Genomic DNA, 21,578 nt, shown 5'->3' on the forward strand with positions numbered 1-21,578 from the left:
TTAAGAGGTGCCATTGAGCAGAAGCTAATTAAATCTACACACATTTAGCGTGACATTAAATTTTTTTCTTTATCTGCAGCAGCTGTTTATGAAACATGATTGCTGTCCCAGTAATTAATATTTCTCAGGACTGTGAGAAAAAAAAATCAAAAATCACAACAGTGTCCGATGTGTTTTTCTTGTTTTTCTTTCTGGAGTCTCATTTGTATTGAGCTGGAGTGAGTGCTTGGCACATCCAGATCTTCAGAGCTGCACGGAGCTGTGCTTAGTGACAGAGCAGGCTGTGGCTGCTCACTTTGGATATGGCGGGAGGGCAGGGCAGAGGGAGTGCCTCACTCTGCTCGATGGAAAGAGTGCTTGTCTTCTCAGTTTTCCTGCTAAATCCAGCACACTGTGCTTGTCCTGTGATACACATATCTCAAGGACTGTTGGGTTTTCCTGGTGTTCAACAGTCATCAATAAAGTTACTTTTTGGTAACCCATATGCACAGCATCAAGAAATTCCACCATTTTACATATTTTCTTCACACAAGTTGTATGAAGAACTGCTTTCCACAGATGCAGTGGATTTTCGTGTGATTTAATGGCTGCTACTTCTGGTATTAACATCATACAGTTGTTGTTCCCTATTCCTGGACTGAATGAATTCATACAACTCAGTCATACCTTCATATCTCATTTTTTTTATTTTTTGGCCCTGAAGACTTCTACTCTTTTTTTTTTTTTTCTTAGAATGTAACCTGTTACATTCCTCTGTGCATTTATACCGGGGAAAATTAGTGCCCCAATAGTTCTTGTTTGTTTTATTGTGCTTTCAGAGAGAAGACCACAATTTATAATGAAATACTGTTTCATTAATTGCAGTTGGTATCATACTCTCCAGGAAATAACCATCCTTGCTACTGAGGATACATAGAATAATAATGGTGAAATCTCACCCTGGCTTCTCAAGCTTTTTCCTCAGGCTCATCTTTGCATTGCTGTTTTATCAGTGTGCCACTAAATGTCACACCAATGACTTTTCAGATGCTTATAAGAAGGAGTCTTGTGTGTGAGACGTCAGTGGGTCTAAAGTCACCTGGCTGGCTGTACAGACCATGGGTGGTGTGGGGAGCCAGCTGGCCTGGGAGTGCAGGGCTCTGGCATTCTGAGCAGCTCACATGGCTGCACTGTCAGAGAGGTCTTGCAAGGTGCTTTGGCAGTCCCTGATCTGGAGTCTAAGGTAGATTTTGTCATTTTTTTCTCCACAGCAAGCCATAAAAATGGCAGTTGTGAAATAAAAGGAATTGCATTAATTTCAGTCAGCAGCTGCTGAGGATACTGGGAAAGCATATTTTGTTTTGGGAACATCATGTTTGGATTTTCAAAACAAAATTTTGCAGGATTTCTGTTCCATGAAAACTTCAAATGTTGGCTTACCTCCTGATTAAAATCTAGGGTTTTTTCTTAAAAGCACAAAAAAACATGTAATAAAAATTAAGATTTCCAGGCAGCCCTACTTAGGCTTCAGTTGAAAGATTTTATTTTTCTACATCTTATTAGTATGAAACTCTATTACATCTACGCTTTTTGCATTTGTATTTCTCTCATCACTGCGATGACTGTTAGTGTCCCAGTGTGCTGCTTAAATTTTCTTTTGCCTAATTTAGTTTCATTACTTCAATGCACAGCCTTCAATAACCTAAGTGCTTTTTTGTTTACGCCCTTGACATTCTCAGATGATCATGTTTTTCAGCCATTCTGTAGCTAAGCTATACCTATTTGTCTCGTAGGCTTCTGATTACAGAGTAAATATGCAGCTATGGAAAATACACATTCTCTAATGTATATTAGTAGAGCAGATGGTGCAATCTGTTCATTGAGAAATTCAGTTTCTAAAACTGATTTAATCTGGTTTGCAGCAAATATCATTCCAGTACCGTCTGTCATGGAACGTGTACAAAGGGAAATGTCCCATTCCAGGTTGTTTGTATTTAATTGCAATAAAGTGTTTATTTAATGTGTTACATGGGGTATGGCATAAGAGAACACCTCTTGTAAAGGCATGTTGTTTCAATTCACAATATTACAGTGTTCATTATTTGGTAGTTTTATATGTTATTATTTTTCATTGCCCTTTTGTATTAGAAAGCAGTGTGCTGCTGCTCCCCCTTGTAAACCCAGTTTTCATGCAGCCATTAACATAATTTGCACTTGAGAAGAAACAATGGACAGGTCTTTTCTTCATTTATCAAGTGGAAAGGAATTTTAAATTAATTATAACATCATTTTGTTTAATTTGGCATTTTTCCCTTTGTGATAAAGAAGTTTCCTTGTTTCTTCAGAATGGAGGATTTTCTAAAATTATGAAGGCCAGATAAACTGTCTATGTTCTGCTTCTGCTAAGCCAAATGTAGAAGAGAATATAGTGCATAATACCTGTCTTCTTTAACTCAGAGATCCTGTAGTCTTTAAAAGCAGGAGGTACTTGGCTTGAGGTGCTGAATTGTCATAGAGGTCTTGAGGCTCTGTATAGCTGGAGAAACAGCCTTGCAGAGGCAGTTTTCTTCTCCCCACTTAGCACAAAATGTTTGCAGCTCTAGCAATAAAGAAACTGGTAGGTAATTTATGTTTCATTTCCTGTTGCAGTGAAGGATGTGTGAATTCTCCAGAGTGAAGTTATTAAATTAAAGGATTTGGTGGAGTAGAGCAAGTAGTCCAAAAAGTATTGCAGAAAGAACATGATATAAAAGCATCTATTTGGAAAAAAAACCTGTTGGACTTCATACCTTTCTGAATAATTGCTTGACTGTTCTCTACATTTTAAAAATTAAGTATTTGCTACAGCTGTTTTTTGGGGAGATTTTTAAGTGAATCTGTTCTCCTGTTCTTTTCTCTAGAATGTCTTAACTTCCTGTAGACTTAGAGCTAGAATTTAAAAATTTATCTCCCATGGAATTTTAAACAGCTCCAAAGAGTTTTCACAACTTACACAAAAGATGATTTGTTTCTCTTTTCCCCTAGAGATGCTTATAATTTTGGTTTTGTGCAAAGTCAATGAATAATAACAACAAAAAATAGTCTTTCAAGATGATTATGTAAACCAAAATGAAATTAATAGGAGACATGTCAGTAGGGAAAAAAAACAACTTCTGTTTTGTCTCATCAAAGAATGACTTGGGTTGGAAGGGACCTTAAGGATCATGTGGTTCCAAACCTCTGCCATAAGCAGATGTGCCATAAGGGACATGTTCTACTAGAAGATGTAGTAAAATATTGAGTATATGTGATATCTCATGATTGTTCTTGGAAGTATACCATGTATACCACTGAAGAAAGAACAGATATCCAGCAGTTCACATCATTCTGTGCTGACCTATGTTGACTGCTGTGTGTTCTCTGCCGACAGCACTGTGTATTGTTGAATCCAGAGAACATCTCCCATTGATGTTAAAGTGTTTTTAAAACATTTACAGCTCTAAATATCTCTTAAGACTGAGGTAACTTTTTATAAAGTTACAAGCTTATTTTTAGCATTTTTAAGTGTGGTGGGTTAACCTTGGCTAGCTGCCAGATGCCACCCAGCTGCTCTGTCACACTCCCTCCTCATCAGGGCAGTGGAAAAAATAATTTGGAAAATAGCATGGGTCAAGTTAAAGGCAGTTTAATGAAATAAAGCAAAGGTTGTGTGTAGAAGTAAAATAAAAATATAGATTTAATCTCTACTTGCCATCAGCAGGCGATGTCCAGCCACTTCATGGAAAGCTGGGCCCCAGAACACATAGCAGCTGCTTCAGAAGAGAACACCTTCATGAGGAATGTCGTCTTCCTCCTTTCTCTTACCTTTTATTGCTGAGAATGACACCATGTGGTACAGGGTATCCCTTTGGTCAGTTGGGGTCCCCTGTTCTGGCTGTGTCCCCTCCCAGCCTCTTGCCCATTCCCAGCCCCTGGGGGTGTTGGTGCTGTGTGGGCATTGCTCAGGCATTTCAGGGTCTACTGTGGGGAAGGCTCAGCCCATCCCTGTCGGATTCAGTGCACTGATAGATGCTGTTTTACACTGCCATTTGAGAAACATGCACACACTGAAGTAAAAACTATAGAAGCTTTTTGAAAACTGATACTTTTCTCAATAATCATGGTATCACAGTTTGTTAGTACAGTAATAATGGTTTCACATTACATTTCATGTTTGGATTACTGACTAACAAATTCAGTTCATGACAAACCAGTGAAATTTATGTGGAGCATTTCTTCTTGTATGAATGCATTTTTTAAAATTGCAACCTTAAGTTTAATTAAGGAACTCTATGCAAATCAAGCTTTAAAATACAATGGTCCTGAAACTTAAGACTCTTTCTTTCCCTCCCCGCCCCCCTGCCCTTCCCTGTGGAAGACGTACTCAACCAAATTACACATGAATGGAGTCTGCTTTCACACAGATCTTATGGAAAACCCAATTATCTGGCTTCCTGTTGGAGAAGCTAGACAATGGTTGTGCTTCAGCCACTAACTGTTTTTAGAATTTGTCATGCCAGACAAATCTGTAATCAAATCTTTGGGGTTTTTTATTTAATAACAGAATAGGTATGGCTTCACAAAGTCTGGGTGAGTTTCTTTGTGTTCACAAATAAGATGCTCTCTTCTGAAAATCTCTAATTAAGAGAATACTAATGTAGCAGACCTCAAAGTGCATGGAGCTAAGTTTATTTCTTAACAAGTAAGCTCTCTAGGGAATGTTCCAACGATGTTGTTCTGAACTACTAAACTTATGTTGGTTTCTTCTTTGAAACAAAGGCTGAGTTACTTTTTAAGTTACATTTTTCAAATGCAAAATGAAATCTTAATACTTTCTGGACTCAGTAGCCTGAAAATCTAGTCATGTCCTTGTTGTGCCTTGTTGTTATCAGTGTGCTTTTTAAAGAGAGCTATCTTGAAATAACTTTGAGAATTGTTGGTTTAAAGCTATAGCAGAGCTTGAAGCTGAGTCTTGAGCCACAGTCTCCTCTCCACTTTACTGAGGGCTTTTATTGGGGCTAATGGTGATACAGCTGTGGCTTTGATAAGCACCACCCTGAAGATGATGCACCGAAGCCAAGGCTTTTTAAGAAAATAACATCCAGGTTTGCCTTCTGCAGCAGCATTTCAAAGACTAGACCATAAGGAGGGTGACTCAAACCAAATTGAATGAGGCAGGGCTGCTATAAAACCTTCCTTCACAACCTGATGAGCAGGAGTGGAGTCCTGTAGCAGGTGACCCTTTGGTGGCCCTTATTCCCCACTGCCATCACCTCCCAGCTGCAGAGCAGCCCTGCAGCTCCTAGCCCTGTGCTGCTTGCTGGGCTCCCTCTACACAGCTGGTGTCTGCCTCTGCCTTTGCTGCAGCTCCGTATTCTCTTGCTCTGCTTTTAGGAGCACAGTTCCCACTTGAGCAGGTGAGGGACGTCCAGCAGTGATTTTCCAGTGGAGATGGGAAGGTATGTAATATATTGGGAGAGGGAGCTGGGGGAGCACTTGTTTTGCAAAATAGGAGGAGGTAAAATGTAATTAACTACTTGAGCAAATGCAGCAGAGCAGTAGTTCTGTACAATTGGCAAAGGAAATACAATTGGCTGAAAGAATGATGATCGAAGTTTAAAAAAAATCTCCAGTTTTCTGGTTTAACTGATATATCTTTCAGTCTGTGCTGTGTTACCTTTTTTTCTTCCTGTGGCATGCAGGAGAAACTGGTACATTTTCCACTTGGGGAATGAGCAAGACTGCTTTTTCACATGGACTGAGGAGAAAGGTTTATTTTCTGCCTTTGCTTTGGTTTTTATAGCGTAGTGTTTCTAGGGTTGCTGAACCTACCTAGCTCTTCTTTTTAACTTAATGCTGGTTTTGTTTGGATTAAACATGATTTCAGAGTTCAGTTAAAACTAATTTCATTCTCTTTGTTTACAGGAAAGAGTGTTGGGTGGGTTAATTCAGCAGTTGTGTGTGAGCTAATTCTGCGTTTTAGTGCAACCATATGTTTAAACCATTGAACAGCAGCTGAACTGTGCAAGATTCCCCTCTAAGCTATCAAAGGCAGTGTGTAGTCATTAACCCATGGGCATGTGCAGCACATTCTCCCAGCACCTGCCTTTCAGTGCCCTTTGCATCAGTTCCTTGACAGTCGTTTCCAAGCATATTTTTACTGAAGGGAGGGGTGGGTCCTCAAAAGCTGTTCTTGCTATCCAGCATTTTAGGGTATGCAAGCTAAGGAAGGAAGAGACTGAGAAAAACCTTGAGGATTTGAGCCAGCTAGGTTTTCTAGGAAAGCAGTCCAAATGTTTTCCAGATTGTCACAAACTGTTAAATTGTTTACAGTAAATTTTAACTGGAAGATCCCCAATTGAGCCAGATGCCATAGCTGTTGCAGAACAATCAGGAGAGTGGTGAAGTATTTGGGAATTGGAGTTTTAGAGATGGCAGCATGTAGTTGGAGTCAGAGTGCAGGCAGCTATAACTTGATAAAGACATTTTACAGGAGAAGGGGAGGAGAGATTCAGATTAAAGAGATGTAGCTGAGGTGCTGTTGGGATTTTTTTTTCTTTGAGGACTTGTAGCCAAGAGTGCCTCTTTCTTTCCACCTCCTTAGCTGTGAGCAGTTTCATTGTGGAGTGAATTGACTGAGCTTGTAAATCATTCACCCTTTTACCAGTAATTCAAGAACTAGACCTTTCAGGTTAAGGTAAAGACGTACCTTTTCTGTCTTAACAAAGTAGTTTTTAAAATTCTCTTCTCTTGTCCCCATTAGCAAAATAAATATGATTTCTCTACCTGCAGCCTGACAAGAACTGTTTGGCTTTGTGTTGCCCGGACCAAAAAACCCCTGTTACTTCTACCATTGATTTCAAAACAGCTCCAAGCACACCAGATGAGTTTTGGCAGGAGTACAAAGATGATGTAATTTTGAGACAAATCTATTTGTTTTACTTTTAAAAATAATAATTCAGAATTTAAAATTCCTCTTCTAAAATCTAAATTAAAACCCTGTCTAGCAAGTAAATCCATTTGTTGTGGAGAAATTTGAGGACTGAGAAAAATGGGAGCGAGAAAGGAAATTGAATCTTTGCAAATGGAAGTGAGAAAGGAGACTATCTGCCTTTAATTCAGGAGCTAATGTTCATGGGCTTTTTCTCTCTTGCTTAGTTTGCTAATGAGTCACTTTTCCTATATCACCTTTTCTAGTATTAGTAATGGGCTTGTGAGGCTACTTCCCCCAGAGCCAGGATCTGCTCTGTGGTTACTCATCCCTACGGTATTTCATATGCTGGCATCTGCCTGTGCTCTATAAACTGCAGTGTCCAGTGTTGAAGAGTTGGCTCAGAGGCAGAGGCCTGTGGCTCGCCACCTGGGTGTCTTAGCTGAACAAACCCAAAAGCTTTTATACCTGCTTTTTCCCCTTTCTTGCTATTTTTCAGGAGCATGTGTACCAGACTCCTGCCTATTCAACCAATCCTATTTTGTTGTCCTTGTCTTGCAGCCTTTGTGTTGCCTCTCTCTCTTTTTCCATGGGGGAATGATGTGTGTCATGTACATTTGCATGGTTCTTTATAGCTCTCTCCCCAAAATCTCACCTGCATTCCCATTTCTCCTGACATGTTACCTAATTTTTTTGTTTAGTATACCTTATCACTCTGCCAGTCTCAAACCTTGCCTGTGGTCAAGGTACCCTTACATGCTCCAAACAGCACAAATGGACATCAAGGTTTTACTTCATCCTAGTTTTACGCCTTCCTGTCACTGGAATAAGCCACAAGTATAAGCACCATGGTATAAAAATCTACTGTGTTTTAATACACTTAGAAAGTAAGATGAAGTGCCCCATATGGAGCTACAGCATGTAACTGAACGTGCATGGATGCACCTTTACCCTGACTTAGTCCTCAGGGAAGACCTTCCCCTTTAGCTCTGCTTTTGCTTGTTCTCCAGCTTGATCTTTTCACTTGTGTTGGACAGGAAACTGGGTAGAACAGAGATGTTTGTGGTATGTGCATTAATAAGAAAACATTGGAAGTATGACAGGAACCAATAACGGAGAGTTCTTTTCCTTTTGGGCACTAATTGATGGGCTAAAATGACCATAGGTTGGAAAGGACTGCAAAATCCTGACATTTTTAACAACTGCAAAGCTGCAAACTTCTCTGCTCTTCCAGAGTACATGAATTGTAATAAGGAAGTGTTCATTTCTTCACAATAAATGGTAGGACAAGAGGAAACAACCTCAGGCTATACTGGGGGAAGTTTAGATTGGATTTTAGGAAACATTTTTTCACTGAAGTGAATGTAAAGCATTGGAACAGACTGTCAAGGGTAGTGATTGAGTCACTATCCCAGGAGACATTTAAAAGGCCTGTAGGGACACTCTGGGACATGGTTTAATAGTGGATTTGGCAGTTCTGTGTTAATGGTTGAAATTGATGGTCTTTTCCAACCAAAATTATTGTGTGGTTGGTTGTATGATTTTCTGTCAATCAACAGCCTAAAAAGTGATGAAAGGGCCTTTTCACCTGCGGGCAAGGGGGTGATGCTGTGGCCCAGGTCCTGACCTAAGTCCTGCTGAAAAGACAAGGGGAGTGCAGAGGCTGCCTTGCTTCACAAGGGTGAATGGGAATCTCTGCCCTTAAGGATATCTGGTCATGGATCCGTTTCACTGCAAAAAGGGATGGGTGCTGAATAAAAGGAGGAGGTAACAAACAAAATAGAGACACAGATCTAGGCAGATAAACCTAATGGAGGCAGGGACACGAAACAAACTTTGTCAACCATGGTATTGGATAGGCTGCTAATAACCTCATTTAATGTAGAATAGAATATAGTCATGGAAGATACCTCTGAGGTGTGATTCCTTTTTGAATGTAGTCTCAGATAAAACTCTTCCACCTTGTCCCCAGTGTGGACCAGGCAATGCCAGAGCCTGACTTCATCAGTGTCAGCACGCTTCCAGTGGGAGTATCTATAAACATGCATGAGCTTGATTAAAAATATCTATGATGTCAAGCAGATGTTACAGTTCTTTTTAAGTTAATTGCATTAGTGCATCACTTAACATATTTAAAGTTGTGCATCAAGCAAATAGAGAAAATTATTCAATTATATCACTCCTAACGCTAAAATAGGTTTTATTTTATCTTTACGTTATTTGTTCACACAAGCTTAGCTGAGAAGGTTTTAGTCATCTGCAATACTAAATGCAGACAGGAAAGCTTGGATTGGTTTTAATCAATTACTCACTTTTTATTAATCCGTAAAATCAAATACATAAGAAATTGTTAGTTTTTGTTGAATTGCCATTTATATCATTTGATGTTCTGTACTGGGGGAAGATACTATAGGTACAATTGGAGACTTCAGTTGTAACTGTGGTGGATGTCTGAGTATTAGACATGAAATTGTCATATACTCATATGTTTCATTGCTTATCCTTCAACATACATAGTTGAAGATGTTGACTTCAGGAAAATCTAATATCTGAACATGTAATAATTGCAGCACTTTCCTTGAAATGCCAGGGTTTCAGGACTTAAAATTAGTTATAAATCATATCCTATATTAATAATCTGAAACATTTCATTATTTAACACTGGCAAATGCGCTTCTTAATGCCATTTTCATTCAGCTCATGCTCTTCTCTGTCTGCCTGTCTAGTCTTCATAAATGGGGACAGACTCCCTTTGCTTTGACTGCACTGGAGTAACACTGAGTGTCTGAAGAACAGTGGATTCATCCATGAGATGGAGGCTGTCATCCGCCTCCATGGAATGTGAGACAGTCGGGCTCTTTGCAATGAAACACAACGTGCAGAATTTGCATGTTGTTCTTGTCTTTGAGAATATATGACAGATTGTTTGGTGTAGCAACAGACTGTCATTTTTATTATTAGATAGTGCATGTTTTTACTGGTGTGGCCATTCTAGTAATTTCCTATGCTGTTTGTGTGTGAGCACTGCCATGGGGTTGTTTTAGCAGGATGTGCACCACAGGGTGCTGAAGTCCCTTAGTTCTCATGGAACTACTGAAACTTTTCCAGTATCTTATAAGAATGTTCATCTCTTGTTGATCACCTACTTGCTTCTTACATTACTGCTATTCTTAGCTTGAAAGGAAAGTCAAGAGAGATGCTACCTGAACCTCAGCAAGGTGCAGAAGTCCCAATGAACAAAAGAGGAAGAGGTGTGAGGCTATATTGTTATATTTATTTTATTAGATTGTTTTTGATGAGATTGTTCAGGATGTACCTGGTTCTGTCCTGTTTGGGATGCTTAGCTGTAGCAGCCAGAGGCCCTGAAGGCCTCCTTGGTGGTCGCTTGCCTAGGATAAGAAATGCCTAATCATGATGACTGGACCACAGAAACTCCCCTTCTGCATTCAGACCCTCCTTATCTCTCTGTAAGACTACAGGTCATGTTTGCCTCGACCCTTACTATTTACAACACCCCTGTACCCTATATAAAACCTCATCTCTGCCCAGCTCGGCAGAAGAGCTGTCACTGTACCACTTCACAAGATAGGCCAATAAAGACACCACTGTGGAACCTCATACAGCCTTCTCCTCTCTCTCCCTACATGTCTGCCGAGGCACTTAGCAAGCAAAGAGCTGAAATCACTAAAGAGCTGAATTCACCAAAGAGCGGATCTCTCTTAAGAGCTGAGCTGCTTGCTAGGATTGCCCATGGCTGGGAGCTTGCCTGAAGGACCTGGGCAGGTTGTGCTTATCAGCCCAGTGCTATCCGGGACACCTACAGCAGCCAGGGTCAGATGGACCCCGGGACCCCAGGCCGTAAGACGTAGCAAAATAAGGAAGCAACAAGAAAGCTTCATGGCCCATACCAGGCATCATGAAACTCCATGTAATGCAGCTGTCAATGCCTGGTTCTGGTACAAAATGACTGAGTAAGGGACTATGAGAGCATTAGGCTCTCAGTTCCCTTGGCTTTCAGTTCCCTGGTGTTGGACAGGGAATTTATGTGAGCAGTCAGAGAAAAGCTACAAAACCATGCAAAGATGGAGAGTTTGTGTTTCTTCCCCTCAAAAAGGTTTGGGCAGTGTGCCTCCTCTCTTCCAGTACATCTCTGCTGGATGTTAGTGCAGAGAGACAAGAAACACAACTTTCCTTTTTTGCATCAGTAAAACTGACTCCTTACTTACTGGTGCCCTATGTACACATAGCCAAGCACAAAATGGTACATAAACTTTCCTCTCTTATACGTAAAATAATTTCTTTAGAAATACAAAGAATTCAAGCCCTAGCAATGTTTCTGATTAATGCCTTCTTCAAATCTTTGAAACATTTGTTTTGTGACAAAAGATTAATCACAGTAGATTATCACTTCTAAAGGTCTTCTGTTTATTTTTTATTGCTGAAAATTACATGTATTTAAAAAATAATGAATATCTCTTCCTAGGAATGTATATACTGTCTTTATCTGTCTTTTTGTATGAGATTGCTACGTGTTGCCAAGTCCTATGGAATGATTTCCAGTCTGTTTGAATGGTTTTTTTTCCCCTTATTCAACTGTAAGCACAATGTCAAATCAAAGCTGTGGTATGAAATGTGTTTTGCTGGGAAATGATCATGATGAATTCCATGCCGTGCTGGTTACTTGCTGTATTTCAAGGTGGAAGAGCTATATTTGATTTTGGGGGTGGAAGAGAAAACCACAGTGTGCCGGCTGGTGGCTGCTCTGTTGCTAATTCATTGGCAGTTTTGAGGAAAAAATATCTATGTTTTATCTTTATTTTTTTAGGCCAGATATTAGCATGAAATACAGCTCTAACTATTTCAGCAAAAGTTCAGTGTAAAATTTAATTCCTTGGAGGTTTGTGTATTGTTCAGAACTATAGCTAAGTGTTTTAACTCCTGCAAATCATAATAAAGAGTAATAGGTAAAAAGCCACTGCTCCTTTAAATCAGTGCCACCTGTGACTCAGAATATCTATTGATTTTTTTAGTTTTTTCCTGCCAGCAGTTTAGTTTAAGATTCAGCAGGTCCACTCTGAGGAAATTCTGCATAAAGCACTGTTGGATATTCTTGGTTAATACTGCTTTTTAACTTCTGTTTAAGAAATTTTAAATAATAAAAGTAATTATATCTGTAACATGTTAAAATATCTGTCCAAAAGGCTAGTATGATTCCCCATTCCTAGATTTTGTTATGCATATTTGATTGTATAATTACTGGAATGTACAAATTTATTTTCATCAAATTATTTCAAACATCTATGCGAAGTTTAAAAGTTAATTATATTCCCCCAGACATACTACTTTCTGAATATAACAGAATTGCAGCACGATTTTGAAAAAAACCCAAACAACCATGCTGTATTTTCCCTGCAGATAGTGTCTGTGGATGAAATTATTATGGGCTGTTTGTCTTTACCCTTTGTAATGTACTAAGCAAATTTCAGTGCTTCATCTCCACGTGAACCACTTGCTAATTTGGTGTTTATATCATGTTTGTCACTCCCTTCATTCTTGCATTTTTGTGAGACCAATTCCAGATGTGCATCAGCTATTATTCCACATAAGATTATGTGACAATATTCCACCTGGAAGCCCAGTGGAAGGAAAGTAAAGGAAGGTAACCTGAGACTCTGAAATTGTGAAGGCTGCAGAAAAATAAATGGGAAGGGCAGCCATTAGGGAGAAGAGCAAGATGCATGTGTAGAATAAAAGCTGTTAATAAAAAACTTTACCTCCTGGGTCACAGAGCTTCCCATATAAATTTCCATATTGGCATGTGGCCACTGCTGTAATTGTTTCCATTAAAAAGTAGTATCAGGAATGTCGTGGTTTTTTTAGCTCTCACTAAGCAGGAGAAGGAGAAGTAGAGAAAAAGACAGATTTGTAGAAAAGATAGTGATTTCGTTTTGGTCTGTGCATTTTGTGAAACAAAAGAAGATCTTTGGTAACCAGATCAAGAAAATCTTTAAAATCATTTAATTAGATTGAAGGCCAAAAGATAAACTCTTGTGATAAGCAAAAAATGTTCAGTGTTCATTTACCTTCCAATTGATTTTCCGTCTTCCTTTTGCAGACTTACCATTTTTTCAGTAGCTTTAACTACTTTTAAGCAACAGTTGCCTCATATTCTACATTTTTATGATATAAAGATTTGATAGAAAGCATGTTTATCTATGTATGAGAAAAAACTGTCCCCACCTACTGTCCAGGAATACTAGCTATGAGGGATGATTTTCTTCCTTCCAAGTCGCTACAACTAGAGAATTTATTTCTCGATTTAATACTTCCTTCCAATGTAATTTATTTAGGTTCTTCAGGTATTAATTCAGAAACACTGTGAATTTAAATTTTATCTTTCTAGGTGTAAATGGTATCTTTACAAAAATAAATCAATGATCTCAAACATTTACAGTTTTTAAAGATCTGTCAGTTTTATAATTTGTATGTTTTACACTAGTAAACATGCAGTTATTGTTTTCATTAATGTCACCATATTAATTTTTGTTTGGAAAGAAACAAGCTTCACTGTGCATTTATTGGGCTGTGTTATACTCTGTTTAGTGGAAATTGACTCCTCTCTCTACAAGATACACCTTTGGAAACAAAACAAAACTGATAATTAACATGTTCATCAGATCTGACATAAAGCCATTGTGTCAGAAGGGCCATTGTCCTGTGCTTTTCTAGAGCTTGGTTTCTTGCCTTTTTGTTTCAAGTAGAAATTCTTGAGTGCTAAATCTGAATTAAATTGAACACTCCCTCTACATCATATACAGAAGGTTTAAATTGCATAGGGATAAACTTGACAAGATGTCCTCAACCTCTGACCTTCTGAGAGTCTTTCCCAAAGAGAATTGAAGGTCACCTATTGTTATCTGTGTGTTAGAGACTTGACTGCACATCGATTTGAAGATGGGTGGATTTTTCTCTCTACATGTCTTTATAATGCTCTTAAAACTGTTATTTGCACTCTCTTACTGTAGTGTAGTGCCAAAAGAATGGTCACAGAAATGTATGTTTTTACATTTCAATATCTAAGAGAAGGTTATGGGTTAGCAGAGGTGGATGAAAAGCTTTTTTCATCCCTTGGCTGAGTAAACTGTCAGATTTTGTATTCATTTGGGTTGGATTTGATCTTTTTTAAGAGCAAGGGCTTTTTTGCCATCTGAGAATTAGGTTTTTGCAGTGAAATTTGTGTTCAAAGTTCAGTTTTAGTATCTTCGCTTCAACTGTTTGATTTTTCAGCGTTTCAGTATCTTCTGTAGCATACAGCACCCTAATAGTTCAGTGTCCTTAAGCAAAAATAGAGTAGAAAGAACTTAATCCAGAAGAGTGCATCTGTTTTGCCTTATGGATTGTTTGCAACTGACCTTTGATAATGGCTGGTTCATAATTGCAGATTTTTAGAATTCACTTTGAGTGTGTGCTTGTCTAAAGTTTTTGTTCTTGTTTCCTTTTTTGTAGATTACAGATAGAAGAATCTTCTAAACCTGTAAGGTTATCACAGCAGCTGGACAAAGCTGTAACCACAAACTACAAACCAGTGGCTAATCATCAGTATAATGTAAGTAGTTTTTAGTATTCTCCCTTCTTTTCTTCAGGAGGAATTTGACTTAGAACTCCAGGACTGTTCTGCTGCTCTCCAGCAGCTCTTTTGCTTATGGTTGGCTGCTGTCTTTGACAATGCTATGTGTCATCTGATTTCTCCTTGATTTTTGTCTTCTGGGGATCTTCTGTCTCAAGACCCGTATAACCCTTGGGGCTAAGGTCTGCGTGTCGTAACTGTCTTGTATTATCTGATGGAGGGCAGACCACCTTCACCCAACCCTTTTTAAGTGGCTTTATTACATTCTTCCTCTAATTTTTTTTAATGTAATTTTTACACTTGTGGATGAAAGGCAGTTCTGGCTTTGTGCTATGAGATGTGGAAATGTTCTTTTGAGCCAAATAACTTTTCATCTGCAGGAGGGTAAAGCACTTGAAAAGAATCATTAGTTTCCAGTCCTTTGGAGGAATTGGCAACAAGTAGAAAAGAGTAACAGCTGATAATTTTTCTCAGTTTCCTACCTTCGCAGTACATGTTATTGGCATCATTGGCTTTGTCAATATTACACCCACACTGCTGTTCCAGATCAGTTGATATACATATAAACTGTAGCGTCCTTTTCCTTAAAGATACTCTTTGAGTATGTTGAATGTGAGGAACATTAAGTCATACTGAAAATGAATCACTGTGTTAGTCATTTAAACTTTTACACTTTTTATTAAGATTTTATTTACATAAAACAAGTGACAATATACTGGATGATATTTAAGCATTATTATGAAAGTCAGTCTATTGCCACAGAACCAGAAATAATAATTTCACTCTCATGGGTCTGTTTTGTAGTAGATACTGTTCAAAGTCTGCTCGGTACATGGATGATCATACCAGTGTAACTATTGCAGCTGAGGGAATGCCATTTAACCAAAACAGTCAAACTGATGTTTCCTACTGTGCAGATGCAGTTTTACAACAGTATATTGTTTTATGATGCTGCTGGTGTTCTCGTTTAGTTATGGAATAAGCTTTGGTGGGGTTCACCTTCTCTTTTTAGTGGGATGCTGTTCCATTTCCCTGACACCAGCATAATTATGGCAGTATGACTACAGCCTAGAGATAATAGCTTTGTAGCTTTATTCCAGCTGCAAACTGCAGGTCATCATATCATTATGGAAATTTAAATCTTGTGTGAGATTGAGGAGGTATAACCAGGCCTGTTAAAAGTGTTCATGCTCTTATGTCCTAATTATTATTATATTTTTATTGGTTACATAGCTGTCCATGGTCTTGGGAATCCATCCGCAGTGTGTTTTGTTTTCATGTCTACCTTAAAGGTATTCTGATGGGAAAAATATTGTAAGACATACTTGAGTTACCTTGACTTTGGCTTGACTTTAAAGGCTGAGGCATGACTACTTTCTACAAAATCTTTCTTTTCATTAAGTCTTTTATTAAGGTTCAGGTGGCTGAAAGGGTATTAACTGTGAGAAAAAGCCCATGAACTTCTAAAACTTCTTGGTTGAATTTTTCTGGTTTTCAAGCAGCAGCTGATTTCTTAGAACTTGCTGCATTGCATGTAATCATATGGGTACTGTGTTGGGGACAGGACTTTAACAAGAAAGAAATAAAAATGTACAAACTGTCATAGATGTTAATATAGTCACCATTTGGGTAGTTCCTGAGGGAAGAATGAGTATCTACTAAGTAAGACAGAAAGGGTTAACATTTCTTGAAGGAAAGAATATAAAATGGGGCTTAAGTGTGGCTGCTCCATGTACCTATAAATGAACCTACAGCAGGAAGCAGGAGGGAAATAAGTTACATGTGGATGGGGAATAGTAATAGCTTGTTTGAACTGAAGAACTGGGAGAGGGATTAGGTTATTTTTGCAAGAAATTATATTACACCTATATTTTTGTTTGAAGAAATTGCAATTCCATTACAATATAGACTAAGATTGTAATTTAGCTTTTCTTCTCTGGGGAAAAGACCTCCATTATATCTATAAATATTAAATGTGTTTGCAAAGTTGCAAGGTTAATATTCTGGAACTTTTCTGTGACTTAATTATTTTTCATAATACAGCAGAAAGGTTCTTCAGGGGTTCTGGTTACCCCTTCAGAGGCTTCTTCTAGTGGTTTCTTTGTAGTCCTCTCTTCCCAGTATCCTGTACTGTAGAGGCTGGTACCCATGCTCCAAGAGACAATAACACCTTTAGGACTACTTTAGAGCATCTTTAGATGAAACTTCAGATTTATTCTCACGTCTCTATCACTTTTGTATTCACTGTCTACCAAAGCAGTTACATCAGCTTCAGTATTAACGATACTTTCAAGAAGGCAATTTTGGCAGCTTTTCAGCAAGCCTAGCAACATCCTGGGAAGGTAAACAAAGAGAAATTGATTTCCGTATAAAGTCTTCTGGGGATAAACTCACAACATCCGTGCTAAACAGCTTGTTCTAAAATGGTTCTTTCTTGAAATCAAGTAGTATTTTAATGTTTTTTTAAATTAAAAAAAAACACTGAACTTTAAAGACATCTAATTAGTTTACAGTGTAAGTGCATTCTATTACATGACTATTAAAGAGTGCCTACTACATAGAAGATTCTGTTTGCAAAGAAAACAGGAAGGAAAAAAGTGAAAGGCTGCATTGTAACTTCCTATGAGCAGTGTATTCACAAGGCCAAAAAGAAGAAATCAACAACAGAAGACACCAGGCTTTTTTTTTTTTTTTAAGCACTCATCAATGTGCTCTTCTATTAGACAACAGTGGAAACTGTTGCTGAAATTAGAGGAAAATGCTAGAGTATTGCTAATTAGAGAGTAGGCAACTGGGGCACCAGCAGCTAATAAGCTAATAACTATTCAATAAAAGGAGGGTTTGATACTCAGTTTTTTATGTGAGTTGATTTTATACATTAATGAATTAAGAATATTCACGTGGAATTTTTAAAATAATCATCTGTTGGACTTCCAGAAGAAGCAAATGTTTTGACATGCTATTGTTTAAAGGAAGGCCAGTGTCATAGTTTTATGTTCCTCTTCTCGTGTCTGTGGTACAGCAGTTCTGCTGTGGATCCTGGCAACCAAGATGATGTACTGTCCCGCTAGTTTGCTTAGTGTTACAGTTTGCTATGTTGCAAAGCTATTACTGTTTCGAAGATTTAGTCTTCTTTAAATGCAATGGCTAAAGAGTTAAATAATTACACTAAACTGTGTTATTGGATAAAAATCAATTGCATGATGGGTTTGTGTGGTGAGATTGTAGCTTTTATAATACTGCACGGAGTTAGAAAAGCAGGCAAGTATTTAGTTGTGCACACCTATTTTATTTTAAAGCAGAAGAGACTTCAAGCTACAGGTTGGGAACAATTGCTCTGGATCCAGTTTAATGATGTACATCCATTTCAGAATGTGAAGAAGGAAGTTGGCTGGCTGGGGACCTGGGAGCCATGGCAAAAATGGCAATAATCTTTAGCCACTTTGGGACAGCTACCAAGAGACAAGCTATTTTCACTCTGAGAGTAGGAGGGAGTTGGCTGGCAAGGATACATAGGAAAAAATTAATTGTGCCGTAAAACCAATCTTTCTTCTTAAAAATAAGATCTTTAGTATCTAGTAGATCTGTGCATTTTCATTTCTAGGCTTTTCATCTGAAGGTCTTTCTTTTTAGAGTAAGCTTTGAGCCATCAGAAGCAGAACAACTCCCATAGTGAATTATCTCATTTACAGCCAGGCGTGTGTCTCTTATTGATCACATGCATCTTTTCTTCTGTACATTGTGCCGCTATGGATTCACCCACACAGTTTCACCCACAGTGCCTGGAAGCACTTGATGATTACATGACTTACACTACCTTCTGGATCACTTTTGTTGGTTCCAAGGAGCTGGCTGGTTTTCTGTTTGAGGGTGGTTTTGGGGGTGGGTGGGGTGATGTGCTGGCAGGTGTCGCGGTTGGTGCTCTCTGGTGACTGGGGTTTGTTTGGGGTGTGCTGGTCTGTGCTTCTGATGATGAATCAGAGGAAGTATTTTTGGAGGCGATAAGTTTCTGTGAAAATATATAGTCATCTGGTACAGATCATAATGGTTAAGTAATTTTTAATATACATTTTGAAGTAGGATGATGTGTGGCAACAAGGGGCCTCTGCCTGCTTAGAAGGTTTGGTTTTTTAGGGACTAGTGCAACTTCATGTGTGCTACTTTGGTTTCTCTTGAAGAGAAACAATCCAGATCCTCAAAGTGTGTCTTTGAAGATTGGTGGTGTATTGATGGAGTTGATACCTTGAGTGCTGTTTCTGGAAAAAATGAGACAGTGTCCAAGGGCCTGTGGGAACATTCATTGGGCGGATGCTTGTTATGATTGTGGATGTAGCCATGTTAGTCTGTGGATTTTCCCAAGCATGGCAGTTTGGAGGTTGTTTGACATTTGTCATTGTACCTTAGAAGCTGGTACCAATAGAGGTGGAGTGAGAATACCATCTCAGTTTGGATTCCTATATTATTGTTAGTTTTTTCCCAGGTTTGGGAACCTGCAGGCTTGGTTTCCACTTTTCTTTTTTTTTTTTTTTCTGGTTAAAGCAGATACATCTGAGAAGCTTTTTGTGCTGAGGACAAAATGCTTAGTTTATGTTCATAAAAGAATATTTGAATGTTCAAAAGAAAACTTTCCAGCTGAAAAGCACTGAGTCATTGAATAGGGTTTTATTAAATAAAAGAGGTTTTTTTGTAGCTTAATGTTCAGCACTGGGAATTATACAGCATTACATGTGAATGACTTTAAAAAATGTTTTGTAACAGATTGAATATGAGAGGAAGAAGAAAGAAGATGGAAAAAGAGCTCGAGCTGATAAACAACAAGTGTTGGACATGCTTTTTTCAGCCTTTGAGAAACATCAGTATTACAACATTAAAGACCTTGTGGACATAACCAAACAGCCAGTGGTACGTACTGCAAGTCTTGTAAATACAACCATTTTCAGTAGTCACTATTGTGTGTGTTTTACATATCTAGAAAATAGTTTTATATATACTATTTGCCTTAGAAACTCTTCTCTAAATATGTTTTACGACAAACTGAAATCACCAAGTTTTAAGTTCAGCATTATAGGGCAGTGTAGGATACCAAAAATTGTAGTGAGCGTGCTTTTTCTTGACAGATGGTTGAAATAACCTAAATGGTCTCTTATTTATGTTTGATTTAATACTAGGAACCAAATTCTCATGTCTCCCCTGCTAATCCTGTCCTCAAAGAAGCTTATTCTCTTGGGAGTTGCAAGCTTGCATTTGTCTATTGTCAGTCCTTCCCTCAGCTTCTGAACTTTATTTTGGCACAGCAATAGGGGTTGCTCTTTTTCTATATTTCATGGCATTTGTATTAAATGAAGGGATTTAGAAGCTCATATTAGAAGCTCAGGCATCATGAGCTCAGGCTCAATACCTCCAAAATCACTGGATCGGTGGCTGATGTTTAGGATTTATTTGAGGTTTTCTTTTAAACAGTGTTTTGATACACAGACAAGAAAAGCACCAAGACATCTGCATATGTGATGGTGTTGTTGTCTTGCAGTGTCTGTCAGTCTTTTCATGGATGAACCATAAATTTTCCAGTTCTTTCCCTTCTTTCCGTGTTCAAGCTTTCCTTGAGCAGAGCAGGCAAGAATTGGAGAGTGATAGTGACATGCAAAGGACCTTTGGTGTTTTTGATGTTTTTCACTGCCAACTTCAATATCTGTCCTCAACCCAGGTGCAGATTTCAGAACACTTAAGGGGATCTAATTGAGTGTAAATGGAGCAACAATGTCAGAGGTTGTTAGAGCTAAGACAGAAGACAGAAGAGTAACAGCTGGATTATGGAAAATATACTCTGTAAAAAAAAAGGGGCAGAAATGAAGATGCATACTAGTTTTGCTCACTTCACATTTAGAATGAAGTGTATCTCTGTCAAGCCTTTGTATAAGTGAACAATCTGTTTGGTTAGAAGCTGCACAAAGATGTTACCCAAGTAAAATCCATGTAGGTTCACTGTGTTCTAGTGCCTTGAAAGAAACTTGAAAGTTGAGTAACATATCCATGTCTTCCATTCATTTATCTCATGAGTCAGCTCCATATCTCTGTGGCAGAGAAGTTGTGTGGGCCATGGGAGCTGAGAAGGAGGAAGGAATAGGAGGAAGATATGGAGGAAGTGGCAAGAAATTTTTAAGTGGGGTTTTTTTTTTTTGGTAAGAGAAGTGTGGCAGTCACTATCTCAATCACTTTAAATGCAAGTCAGTACAGATTTATCTCATCTACTATGACATCAGCTTGCAGTAGTCACCCACAACTACCACTTAAGCTACTGAAGAACCTGAAGTTACAAATAAATAAAGTTACTTTTCTTATGTAATTGTAAATGTAAATAGTAAATTAAACCCTTGCTACAGAATATGTTACCTGTTACACAAGAAGTTGCTGACATCTTTTAGCTTTAAGTAATGGTTATCCTAAATACAACAGGGTTTGTTTCCCCCTCAAAGTTTCAGAAGGATTTTTAGATCTTGTAAGTTTATTCCTCAGAAATTTTTATCCCATAATTACATTATAACATTTCACTTTATATGGAAAAAATGAGGAAAGGTAGAACAGAGCAGAAGATGCTTTAAATATATGAACAGATCACCTACAGATGAGCTTCTGTGCTAGAATTATATGTACATAAACACACTGGATCCCTTTCTGAGAAAAAATTGTGGCCCCCTGATTAGCAATCACCAGGCTCTAATATTCAGTATTTGGCATCACTGGGAGTAGTGTGGGGTTTCTCTCCATGGTACAGTATCAGAGCGCTATACTTCAAGATACATAGGCCAGCCTGGTGCAGTGCAGACCCAGGTGGGGACTCCTGGTTTCTAGGAGGAGAACTGATCCTGCAGGAAAAATCATTGCATCCCCTGAACTCATCTCTTCAAGCCACTTGCTCTCAGGTGTACAGCACAGCACAGTGGGATTATCCATGTTTCCTAATTGTCTAAAAATTCCAGCAGTTCAGTGTTGTCTGTGAATACACACTGATGTTTTGGGGTTAAT

General features: G+C 38.4%; 1 protein-coding gene across 2 annotated transcripts in view; it reads left to right on the plus strand.

Moving 5' to 3' along the window:
* GTF2F2 (general transcription factor IIF subunit 2) overlaps nt 1-21,578 on the plus strand; it is a 77,535-nt gene that overhangs the window by 53,075 nt on the left and 2,882 nt on the right. The window contains exons 7-8 of one of the 2 annotated variants that reach the window (XM_077781392.1): nt 14,435-14,534; nt 19,314-20,494. In XM_077781392.1, coding sequence (XP_077637518.1) covers nt 14,435-14,534; nt 19,314-19,685 — 472 coding nt within the window. In that variant the 3' untranslated portion in view covers nt 19,686-20,494. Of the gene's footprint in view, nt 1-14,434; nt 14,535-19,313; nt 20,495-21,578 lie in introns of those variants that run through there. The other variant, XM_021528463.3, reaches the window with a different exon arrangement.

Source organism: Lonchura striata, chromosome 2 (genome assembly GCF_046129695.1).
Source record: "Lonchura striata isolate bLonStr1 chromosome 2, bLonStr1.mat, whole genome shotgun sequence".
NCBI lineage: Eukaryota > Metazoa > Chordata > Aves > Passeriformes > Estrildidae > Lonchura > Lonchura striata.